The sequence below is a fragment of the Echinops telfairi genome, unplaced genomic scaffold (genome assembly GCF_000313985.2).
Source record: "Echinops telfairi isolate 266 unplaced genomic scaffold, ASM31398v2 ScPeMD7_18;HRSCAF=68, whole genome shotgun sequence".
In the NCBI taxonomy this organism is placed as follows: Eukaryota; Metazoa; Chordata; class Mammalia; order Afrosoricida; family Tenrecidae; genus Echinops; species Echinops telfairi.
In genome coordinates this window covers 56423435-56436739 of record NW_022103915.1, presented here as the reverse complement: position 1 = coordinate 56436739, position 13305 = coordinate 56423435, and the positions used below count along the sequence as shown (strand labels likewise).

The window sequence follows — 13305 nt, the reverse complement described above, 5'->3', positions numbered from 1 at the left end:
ATTTTCTTAACTTTTCCTCTTTCTAATTGTCTTTTAGTAGTTATGCGCTGGGTTGCTAACCAGAAAGGTCAGCAGTTCAAAACCACCAGCCACTCTTTGGGAGAAAGATGAGGCTTTCCACTCTTGTGAACAGTTAGTCTTGGAAACTCCTATGACTCATAAGACTGTAACAGGGTCGTTATGAGTCGACATCACCTTGATGGCAGTGAGACTCTCTTCTTTACTTGCTTCAATTATTCAATCATGCTACCACCTGTTCCCTCTAAGAAACCCATGTGAAGTTTGAAGGTTCCTTTTCCACTGTCTTCCTTCACCATTGGGGCATCGTTCTGAGGATGTATTTGTGTTTTCTCTCGTATCTTTACCCTGTAGAGTCTACTTCTTTCCGTTTCTTTTTTCTTTCACGCTAGAGGCATTCTCAGATGTCGTACAACTTAGTTGTTTGCTTCTACTTAAGAGCACAGGAGAGAGACTGACGAAGTTCTGGACACACAAGGTACTGGGCATGCAGATGGTGTCATACTGCAGTCATCTAGCTGGCCATTTAGCCAGGACACTCTGACATCTTTCCATTTGCACACTGGACCATGAAGATATATGACTGCTCGGGTTCCGTCGTTATCTATGTATCTAGCATGTAAATATTCCCTGTTTTGAATATGACTCCCCCACCCAATCATTTGTATGCAGCGTCCTTCCATTCTGGGATCCTGCTTAACATACCAAAAATAAACAGTCACACACACAGTGGAATCACATGTGCATTTTTAAGAAGAAATCCTAAACATTCGCAGTTGTACAACATTTTATTGTTTGCATATTGCATAGAGAAAAGAATAGTCCGGAGACTCAAGGTCTGGCTCATCTACTCACGCACTGTGTGAACTGAGTTCCATCTCTTAACTTTGCTAACCCCCTATTTCCTTATCTGAAAATGGAGATGATGATAATACCTATTGTATAGAACAGCTGACAATTGAAAGATATAGTTTTACGGTTTTTCTCTCAAGAAACTGGTCAGAATAAATCTGAAGATTACTTTTGCTAATCCTGTTTACCATCTCAGAGCTAACTAGATTCAGTAAACCCATACAGCAGGCATGGACACGACTCTTGAATTTTAAACACTAACAAGAGCAAAAGAACCCCCCCCCCAATGGCCTTATCCTTTTTTATTTTCAAACTGTTTTTTTATAATACTTATTTATATTATCCCTTTAGGAATGCAATTTCATATAAAGTCTTTTCCCTTAAGCCTAGTCAATATGAATAACTACATATGTGAAAACCCCATGATTACATGTGTAGTTGCTTTACATTTATTTATCCCCTCTGGCATAGTATAAGTAAAATACATATCATGGACAGTTAAATGCTTTTTTCCTCCTACATTAGGGATGATAATATATATATATGAAGATTAACTTCTTATGTATTATCCCTAATGTAAAAAAATCACAGGTAAATTATACTGCTTGTCAAGTGTACATACATGATAGCCACACCCAGACATACACATCCCCTTCAATAGTTTAGCCATAGTCATTATCTTCTGTATTACTTCCTACAACTATTTGTAGTTGAAAACATGAAACTTCCTTTTAAGGCAATTCTGCACAAACTACAATACAAAATACTCGTTAAACAAAATTGCATGTATGTATTGAACCCCAAACACACTGACTTGAACCCATTGAAGTACTACCCCTAAAAGGTAAACAAACGCTTTATACATTAAAAAATTTTTAAGCTGCGCTGCAACCCTCCTTTCCTAAAAGTTAGATACATTATTCCACTCCAGCAAGATATTAATAAATAAGGATTAAATATTCTATTTTACAAAAACATACAGAATGGCCAATGTAAAAATGAAAGTTTTGTTTGAGAAGTTCTTTATCAAATTATGTTCATTACAAAGGAAAAGGGCATGGTATAAAATGAGAAAACTGTCACAAAACTTCTTTCTCTGAAGATAATCATGAGTTTGTCATTTAAAAATATGGCACCCTTGTTACAAACATTATTACTTTTTTTTAAAAAAAAAGACTGTGTGTTTCCTGGAACTGAATAGAGGACTATTTGTCTACTAGCTTTTATTAAGCAAACCTGATATAACCACCACACAGTGGCAAGAGATAGAATAGCTGTTTCCAGCTATAGAAAATATTGAATTCTATCCTAAAGTACTGATCATTGAGATAACCCATAACAGTTCAAGCAAACCATGGTGCAGTTTGTACAAAATTTCTTTAAAATGCTTTGCTTTCATATGGAATATATTCATTTTCCTTTCACTTGCGATCAGTTTCTGTTGCTTAGTAACTATTTTCATGTCCAGCCAAGATGTAGAGATTGCTGTGTGCAGTAGGATTTTCTGTTGGCCTACTTTCCAAAACGACAACCCTGCAATTAGACCGAAACAAAGGTTTGTTTAAGAGTAAAAACAGAAACGGCATGCTTTAAAACTAACATTAAACCAGGAAAGAACATAATGGTAGTCTTATAAGATTATCTAAGGATCATAGATGTATGACAGTGGAACAATTCCATTATCTTTCAATTTCATTTTCCATGAACTTTTTGAAGCCCCCTATATAGTCAAATTCAGCTTTATATTTTATAGCTTAAAAATACAATTGATTTAAGAATTAGTGCACAGAATCTAACTATTTCAAGACAATTTGATTACCTTAATCTATGTGAAAAAACTACTTGCTCACTCACTTATGCAACAAAAGGTAACATCAATGCTGGAGGAATTTAGAGTACAAGATAAAAGGGCAGAAGACGGGCGGTGGGAACAAAACAGGACTCTATGAGATCCGCACCAAGGTTCTCTTCTTCAAGGTATTTGAGGAAAAAATGAAACATAAGCAAGGGTGGCAGTATATTTAACCACATATTTCTTCTTCTTTTTTTATAAAACCACACAATCTTTCAATTCTTTTCAAATTAACCTAAAACAACCAAACTATTACCTGTCGGATCCTAGTAAGCGAAAAACTCTTGTTTCATCTGAAATCTCTTGGGTGACCTATGAAAGAAAATACATGTCACTAATAGATTATTATATGTTGCTTCCATAATTTAAAAACAATGAAATATTGCAATTATTAAACAGAGTAAATAATTTTATAGACTCAATTCCTCAAATGAAATTAATTTCAGGGAGGTTTTTTTGGACTGCCTAGCAGAAATGAATCAACATTTATGCATTTATGCAACCTCTAGTCTGGGTAAGTGTGGTAATTAAATTGACACATAATCTAGTGTCAATTTGAGGATTAAGAGTCTAGCCTGTCAATCAGGATATAGCCAATGAGACCTCTGTGTGGGAATGGCCTTCTCCTGAGGATTCTGGGAACTCCTGTATTTCCTCTTTGGAGGCAGGAGACTCTCAGCTCACTCCCTGTGAGACATCCCTGTGGAGAAGACACAAGGAGAGAGGCTGATAGAACCAGACCTCTGGAGCCGGAGAAGGCACGTGGAGACCCTACCCAGCACTGCGATCGATGCTTACAATGCCACTGGATCTGTAAGACTTCCCACCCACTGACCTACGATCTTCCTGCACTCGGTGTCATTGCATGCCTTTTGTTGAGTCTGAAGAGGACTTTATAAATTGGTATTGGGCATATGGGCCAAGATCAGATTTATGGACTTGATCTGGACTGGGCTGAGATGTTTTCACAATATTCAACTGCTCTTGTATATAAAGCTTTCTTCTATACACTAGTGTCCATGAATTTGTTTCTCTAGTCAACCCGGACTAACAGTTAGGCATTTTCTTTGGAAGAACTCTTTGGTACATGTCTTATAATCTCCATATTATTGATGGGAAAATGAAGGCTCACTGTCAAGACCTGCTCTTTTATATTAGTGCAGATGTCTGGGGTGCCTGGCGCTGTACTCTTATGTTCCCACTGGTTTGCTTGGGGTAGACATGTAGATTACAGGTATGGGAGACACTAAGGGTACATTGTGGGATCCTCCTACTCTGTTTTCTCAAACTTACATAAAGAAGAACCTAAAGCAAGACAATAAGGATATGCAATAAATACACCCACTCCTTGCTTACAAACCTAGTTAGGTTTCAAAGACCAGGTTGTTAGGTGATCTTGAACAGAATTATGGGAAAATGGAGGATGAGCACATTCGATCACAAAATGGAAGATGGCCACACCAAATTCCATCATTAAGTAATTGCCAAACCACTCTCAATCACTGCCCAGAGTATAACTCTGCTATTCATAGACTTTGTAACTTTAACCAAATGACTGTGTGGGAGCAAGAAAATAAAGTGTATTGGGACTACTGTGAGGGGATTGGCCAATTTTGCCATTCTGCTGGTATAAAGTGAGCCATCTCAGAAGCGGGAGAAAAAATCTCATGATGAGCCAGAAAGCAGCACCAGGAGTGAAGCTCATCCAAGATCCCTGTGAGAGAAAGTGGTGGGACGGAGAGCGAGGGCAGCAGCGGCTCCCAGCCCACACAGTGAGTAAAGCCGAGTGCCTCTGGGTAGGAGGTTAGCTTGCAGAGTGAAGTGCTTATCAGCACTAGGTATTTGTAACACTGCAGTTGGCAGCCTAGTGTGTCACTACTATGCCACTCAGGCTCCTTAAAGAGATGATTAGGGTATATTGGATTTACACCTGCTATTGATGAGCCATAGGTTTCTTCTGCAGAATTATAACTACAGGTGTGACAGGATAAAATGAGCATTTAAGGACAATTTTTAAAAAATCATTTTATTGGGGGCTCGTACAACTCATCACAATCCATCCATCCATCCATCCATCCATCCATCCATTGTGTCAAGCACATTTGTACATTTGTTGCTATCATCATTCTCAAAACATTTGCTTTCTACTTGAGCACTTGGTATCAGCTCATTTTTCCCCTCCCTCCCCGACCCCACCTCTCATGAACCATTGATAATTTATAAATTATTATTATTTTGTCATGTCTTACACTGTCTTATGTCTCCCTTCACCCACTTTTCTGTTATCCATCCCCCAGGGAAGAGGTTTTATGTAGATCCTTGTAATAGGTTCCCCCTTTCCAGCCCATCCCACCCAGTATTGCCACTCTCAGCACTGGTCCTGAAGGGATCATCTGTTCTGGATTCCCTGTGTTTCCAGTTCCTATCTGTACCAGTGTACATCCGCTGGTCTAGCCAGATTTGTAAGGAAGAATTGGGATCATGATAGTGGGGGGCGGGGGTGGGTGGGTGGGGAGCATTTAAGAACTAGAGGAAAGTTGTATGCTTCATCGTTGCTACACTGCACTCTGACTAGCTTGTCTCCTCCCTGCGATCCTTCTGTAAGGGGATGTCCAGTTGCCTACAGATGGGCTTTGGCTCCCCAATCTGCACTTGCTCCCCAATCTGCACTTAAGGACAATTTTATGGTAGTAAGTAGGACAGTAGACTTCCTCCAAGTGCTGAGATCTGATACCATTCAGGTATTTGGGTCAATAACTGGAACTGATATGTGCTAAGACAGCGGCCTCATGTTCTTTTCTCCTGAAAGCATTCTAAATCTGTATCCGTGTACTCTCTCTCACTGCCAGCGAGTAGATTCCGATTCATAGAGACCCCTATAGGACAAGGTACAACTGCCCCTGTGGGTTTCTGAGACTGTAGCTCTTTACAGGAGTACAGAGCCCATCTCGCCCTCCAACTGCTGGTGGTTTTGAATCACTGACACACAGCAGCCCAATGTGGAACCACAACACCAGCAGGACTCCTTGTATTAAAATAATAAGTGGACATACTCATTTAAATATAATTAAGAGTGTCACTAAAACCAAAGGTAGATTTAAACAGAAGATTCTGAACTTTAAAATACATTCACAAATATGTGGTCTACAAGAATCACACAGGTATTCACTTAAATGGAAAATGTCTTAGTATTTTCTTTTTTATTATTAGTAGTAGTATTTCTTCCATATTAAGACTCATCATTTAAGGTTGAGTGATGCTGGAAGTGAAATCCCTCAAACTAAGTACTCTTACTTAACTAGCTGTGCAACTAAGGCAAGTTACGAACCCCTCTCTGTCAGTGAAGATGGGGACAGTGCTAGCTCAAAGGGCTGTTTTGAACCTTAAATGAGCAAATATTTGTAATGTTCCTGGAATACAGTAATTGTTTAAATATTTTATAGCTATATTTCATTCTGCTTTAGTGTTTTAACAGCCTCTTACATGTAGTTCACAAAACCAAACCAAACTCACTGCCACCCAGTTAATTCTGACTTACATGACCCTATGAGACTGCAGACATAAATCTCGATGGAGAAGAAAGCCTCACCTTTCTCCCACGGAATAGCTGGTGGGTTCAAAATACTGACCTTGCTGTTAGTAGCTCCATACATAACCCACCACACCATTTACTGCATATAGTTAGCTCTCAATAAATATTCACTAAACTTTCTTCGATTTCCCCCTAAGGCCTGTAGTCTGATACATACAAAATTAGAATTTTAACTAAAAAGCTCTACATTTTATGTAAAAGGCTATGGAATTCTGAAAAAGAATCACATATTTATGTTCATCAAGATTAGCCATCATGTTTACAAACTACAAATAAAAGGATTAAATTGTATAAACTCATTATTTTACAATTCCTATGGCCATGAGAATTTAGAAGGAAAACAGGACTCTTTTGCTCTATTAGTTCATAAATATGAAGGGGACTCCACACAGAAATGCAGGCTCCGAGAGAAAATACCAAAAGCGAACACTCAGTAGATAGCATGTTGTAGCAGGAATCGATGGAGGGTGGGAAACCTCACCTCATCTGACTTGAAGCTTTTCCCCTGCATTCCATGCTTCCAGAAGGCCAGCACACTGTCCTGAAGGCACACTAAAGGGAAAGGAATAAGTGCAATGAAAAGACAGCACACTCATTAACTATGCATTGCCCTAACTGTTTTAATGCATGTGACATAATGTAAGTTGATTGAAGCAACTGGGCTAAAAATTCCACTCTCTAAACTATTTTGTTCCAACATTTTTGTAACAAAAGTTATGCATAAACTCAAGTAATTTATTAAAGTAGGTTACACAAATTTTCAACGATACTTAAGTAGACATCAGTTAACTTCTGATATGTGGGATATCAGCATTTTAATCATACACTGGGAAAATTTTTTTTTTTACAGGGGTTAGGTGAAATTACAAAGCCATATGCAATTTTAAAAATATTTTAAACATGACTATTTAAAAACTGTCAAAAATTCATAAGTATCCAATAAAGAAAGAATCTTATGCTCACATTTTTTCTAGTATAAAATTAAAAATAACAAAACTGTCCGATAGTTCAAAATTTAATCACATACCAAATACTTATGATTGGTGAGCCAATTTTTACATCAAATCTATAAAAAAATTTAAGAATATTCTGGAAACAATTTAACTCAATAAAAATGGAGTATTTTACAATGACAAATCACTTAAGTTTAACTGCTGTAAACAAAAATACTAGCTATTGGTCATTTTTTAAGAGTTGATTTAAATGGATTTTCAACTTAGAGCAGTGGCTCTCAACCTGTGGGTCACGACCCCTTGGGGGGGTGTCACACAATTCATAACAATAGCAAAATTATAGTGATGAAGTAGCAACGAGAATAATTTTATGGTTGGGGGTCACCACAACAGGAGGAGTTGTATTAAAGGGTTGTGGCATGAGGGAGGTTGAGAACCACTGACTCAGGAGGATCCTTGTGGGTATTTCATGGTTCACTGGCAAAGAGGGCTGGTAGCCTGAGAGAACAAAGTTTTGTGGGGCTATTAAATCAGCCTCCAAGACTCGGGCACATATGAAGAGGTCGTTTACAGTCCAGACGAGCAGGAACAAAGGGCGGCTGCTCTTCCCCGAACATGTCAAATGTCAGTGGGCCTTTTAAACCTCATTACCATACTACATCTAGGCACAGTACTAAATACTAAAGAAGGGGGCTAGTTTCAAAATGTCTTTTAAGTTAGTATCTACAGAAAAATTACGCTTCTGCTTCAATAAATCAGGTTTCCTACTCATAAGCACACAGTTTTTTTAAGATGTTCTACAGAAGCGCGAGCATACATTGCATGTTCAGTTGAGAACAATTAAAACAACTTTGTAAACCTGAGAAACCTGCTTTAGAAAATATATGTATTTAATTGTAAAACCCATACATTTTTCATATACGCAAATAAAAACTGTCATCTTTGTTTTATTTTTTAACAGTTTTATTGGAATGTAATTCATGTATCACACAATTCAATAGTCCAATCACATCAAGAAGAGCTGTACACAATCAGTTTTAGAACATTTTCATTCTTGTGTTTGTCGTTACTAACTCCCCTACAACCTCCTCTGCCAGACCCACAAAGAACCTTTAATCCAGTTACTGTCTCTGTAGATTTACCTATCCTGGATTTCATATACAGAAAAGCACTGAAAAACAAACAAATACTCAAACAACAATAGTAAAGTAAAACAGATAAAAATCTCAATAAAAAAGAAAGCAGAAAATACTAAAAACCAGAAAAAATTTAAACTGGATCAAAAGGGAGTTCAAATGATAAGGTGTTCGATTTTAACATAACTGCTTCTGCAATAATTCACTTTCCAATGCTCTCTGTGTGACAGCAAGACTATTCACACATTCCTGGTCTATGTCAGAAACGGTTCACTGGAGGCTTAATCCACATATATTTCCCCTCCACTTCAGAAAATAAACAAACAAACAAACAAACAAACAAACAAACCCCAAAACTTAAACAACTTTAAATTGGGTCAAAAGGGAGATCAAATGATATTATCTTTTAACTTAGCTATGTCTGCCATAATTGACGTTACAATGTTCTCTGTCTGATAACAAGGCTACTCATACCCCGCAACGATGATCAGAGGGGATTCTCGGGAGGCTTAAGTCATGTGTGGACCCTGCATATGGATTTTGGGCTTCACTGTCATCCAGACTTCTGCAAGCAGGCTGTTCACAATTCAGGTTCTGATACCATTCTCTTTTTCGGATTTGGGTTTTATTATTTACAATCCTTGGCTTACACCAGTTAGTGTGCTTCTTCAATGTGGACTTAGTTGATGCCTCACATTTTAACTATTCTTTTACTTACGGTATATGGTAATTGAAAAAAATGTGCCCAGTCAAGATATATATATGTGTATATATGTACATATACACATATATATATTCATAAGTTCTATAACCCTTGGGGGAAGTAGTTACTGACATATAATCAATGAGTCACAAGCAATGAAAATATGCAGTCTTTTAATCATAACCAATAAATATTATATTGTAAAATACTTATTGACAAGGAAAGATACTAAAATGACATATTAATCTTCAAGATATGTGGGAAGATAGTTATTTCTATGTAAGATGACCTAAAAACAATAACCAAAAACAATAACCATGAGTATCTCTCACACCAACGAATTGGAGTTCACCTAACATTGTTAATCATGCCACACAAATACCTTCATGATTTGGAAAGAGCTTGGAGAAGTATAATTCACTTGATGCAGCAAAGGGAATAATGGGCAAAACTTTAAAAAAAAAGACTTACTTCAAGTTTTAAGTATTCAGGAAATTAAATTTATTAAAAGATTTATTATGGTTTAGGCTTGCATGGATTAACCAGTAGCTACATGCAGTTATTTTTTACAGTTAAAATATTAAAATGTAAATGTAACACTAGCAAATTTTCAAGTACAATTAATGGTGACCATATTGCAGCGTATACTTAAATAACATTTCTATCATAACAGAACTTCTATTAGACAGTGCTGGTCTAGATAAACCTAAATATCAAATAAACATTAGAGCAGGCATTCCAAACTCATTAATAAAAAGTTGAGACTTACCTACAGATTCAATGCGAAAATCGAAACTTAGCTCAGAGGCCAGTTTTTTACTTGATTTCAGTTTTCCTTGTAGATTTACAATTTTTACAAATTCTTTTAAAAGGAACAAAAGAAACATAAAACAAAAAATTAAAATCCAAAATGCAAACCAGCTAAAACAAATGTAACTTGATACATGGGTATCACATGAGTATCAAACAATATTTTAAATAAAGTTTCATTCTTGAGTTAAATATGGTCAATGAAAAGCTGCCATTTATAGGTTTTAAAGGATGTACTATCAAAGTGCTTCTTTTGCTAAATGGCACTGCTATTTAGTGCTATAATTTTTTTCTACTTTTATTTATTCTACTGCTATTAGTCCTTTTTTTAATGTTGTATCTATTGAATATATTCTCATCTTTTTAAAAGTACAATTTTTAAAAATAGGCTAATTTAGTGCTCAAATATTTTGCAATACAGGTTGACTCTATCCTTATAAAATGTACAAATATGGTGAATAATATTTATAGTAATTTGTAACTTTAATTAATATGAGTACTATCCTACAATAGTTTACAAGGAAGAGAAATATTACCCCATGGGTCACAATTTTTCTAGACATACACTTGAGGATAACGAATGTACATAGATCATTCCACTTCCTCTCAGTCCATTTATCTTAGCTCTGACTTGAAGAGGTTTTCTCGTTCGCATTGCTTTCTCCTTTTCTACTACCATGTTTGTGCAGACTCATTTCTATTGTTGCGGACTGAAACCAATTTATAAGCAGTATAGCTAACAACAACTGAAATCAGTTGTTGCCCCCCTGAAAAAACAGAAATCTCAAGAAACAATGTTTCATTTACCTTGAATAACTAGGGGAGAGGTCCATTTACTCAAAGGTTTTGAAATAATTTGTATATATTCTCAAATTTATCTATAATACTCAAATGAAAGCTACACATTACTTTTCCTTGATGATTCAGAAAGTAATAAAAAAGTACTTAAGGATTTAACATAAAAGGTTAAAAAATCTAAATATATTATTTTAAAATCTAAAATATATGACTAATCAGTATTAACTTTCTAGTTATTTATATAAAAGGAGAATTAATCAGTCACACAGTACCATTTCAATCTTATTATTATTCAGAGAATCAAAAGTACCTAAAGAAGAGATACGTATAAAACATTGTGGGTTTTGGTTTACTCATCTGTAATATTACAGGATTTTTGATTTTATAAAATAAGTCTACTAGAGAACCCTTCATAAAATGAGGTATCCAAACATATTACTTTTTAAAAAAAATCAAAGAACTTTTAAAAAAAAAACACAAAAATATCTATTTTTTTTAACATGTCATCCATATAGGTCCATACAATTTTTTGGACAGTTTTATTAGCACACTTTATCCAAATGTCATACAATTCAATAAATCAATCATATCAAGACTAGTACCACAATTATCACCAGTCAATTCTAGAACATTTTGAATCACCAGTCAATTCTAGAACATGTAATTATTATTTTTTAATTGTGGCAAAAATGTCCAAAACAAAACATTTTCCAATTTCACAACTTGGGATTCAAATTGTGTTCCTTTTAAATGTTCTTTGAGTTTGTGAAACAAAACATAGTCTAAAAGGGGAAGATCTGGGCTGGAGGGTGGATGGGGTAAGGTTCTCCATCCCCCCAAGAAAACCCCAGTGTATATACTTGAGTATAAGCTGACCCGAATATCAGCCGACGCACTGAATTTTACCACAAAAGGTGCATAAAAATGTGCTGAAAGACTTGACTTATACACAAGTACATACAGTACCCTAGGACAGCTCTCACTGCCCTCCAAGAGTGAGCACTGTCATATGGGAGGGAAAATGCTCAGTGTAACTTCTGCTTTTTACTTACAATGCAGTTTTCAACTTTCCTAAGACTCTTCATAATAAGATCTTGTGATCATACTGTGTCCTTTGAGAGAATCTATCAAGACTATCCCTTGGGATCCCCCAAACAGTCATCATACCTCTCTGTTCTGACCTCTCTGCCTTGAACTTAACTGGCCCAGGAGATTCTCACTTGGAAGCCATTGTTTTGACTTGCTCTCTGGATCACGTGGTAAGCCCAAGACTCATACCAAGTTACAATGTGCTCCACAAAATAATCTTCAGTACCTTTCGTCTTGTTTATAACACGGATGGAAAGAAGAACATTTCTAGCACTCATCAAGCTAAAAGCTTGCTTTGGCCAAGCAACTCTCTTCAAATTAAAAATGGTAAACCATATGATATCCTCATTCCAGTTGCTACTGTAGCAATGACAATTCTACATTTTTCTTGCACCAGTTTCCATACTTCAGTGACAGTTTCTTCATTTGTCAGGGTTGGTGGTCTTTGCTCTCTTGGCTCATCTTTGAGGCTTTCTCTACCTTTAAATCCACGTTAAATTGCCTTAAATTCATCTGTGGGGCAGCACTCTCATAACTTGCTGTAAAGCTTCCATGATTTGGGAAGATGACCACTTGAATTTTATTTAAAATTTGGTATTAATCCTAACCGCAAAAATCTTGCTGCCGCCATAACATGCAAAAGCCCCATATTTTGGGGAAAGCACTCTAATGAGACTGAGACAAATGAGTTACTGAAAGAACCTGCCTACAGCTATCCACTCATCACAGAGACATGTTTAAGCAGGCTTTTGTTTAGAACAAGCATATTTACAGATGAACTGGAACCCCAGTAGCAAGACTTTTGACTCTTCTTCAAAGACATAGGTATAAAATCAGTATTAGAACGATACAGGAAGTAACCCTGAACACCGATGGGCATGCCTAACAATTAAAAAATAAAATGAAGAGAAGAGAATCAGAGGGCTTTATTGAGAAAACTGAAATGACACCTAGAATACTTGTCATTAAAGCATCTTTTTGCCTCTACTGTTCACAGTATAGCTTTTATTGCTAGTCATAATACCCCTTCTCTCTGTCAAAATAATCAAAACCAGAAACCAAGAGGTACAAGTATCAAATTCATAAGAACATCAGAATTTCATTCTCATGATTTTCTTAAAGCTCATGTTATTTGTAAGGGTAATTTGTAAGTGACCTTAATAGGATAACCTTCTATTCTTCATTAATTTTAATGAAGTATGAGATGATATAATTTTATGCAAACATTTACCCTGAAATTATGGGAAGCCATTCTTTAAAAAAAAAATTAAATTAAATTAATTAAATAAAATTTTAAATCATTTAATTTTATTATATTATTAGGGGCTCATATAACTCTTATCACAATCCATACAAACACCAATTGTGTAAAGCACATTTGTACATTCATTGCCCGAGAAACCATTCCTTTTTTTTTTTAATCATTTTATTAGGGGCTCATACAACTCTTATCACAATCCATACACACATCAATTGTGTAAAGCGCATTTGTACATTCATTG

The 13305-nt window shown here is 36.0% G+C and overlaps 1 protein-coding gene across 1 annotated transcript in view; it reads right to left on the bottom strand.

Annotated features, from left to right (window-relative positions):
• Window positions 1-787: 787 nt before the first annotated feature.
• The window catches only part of MAP4K5 (mitogen-activated protein kinase kinase kinase kinase 5), a 124296-nt gene continuing 111778 nt past the window's right edge, over window positions 788-13305 (bottom strand). Inside the window, exons 28-31 of the mRNA XM_045288008.1 lie at window positions 9876-9968; window positions 6796-6866; window positions 2979-3034; window positions 788-2403 (exon numbers count right to left, since the gene is read on the bottom strand). Coding sequence (XP_045143943.1) covers window positions 2316-2403; window positions 2979-3034; window positions 6796-6866; window positions 9876-9968 — 308 coding nt within the window. The 3' untranslated portion in view covers window positions 788-2315. The remainder of the gene's footprint in view (window positions 2404-2978; window positions 3035-6795; window positions 6867-9875; window positions 9969-13305) is intronic.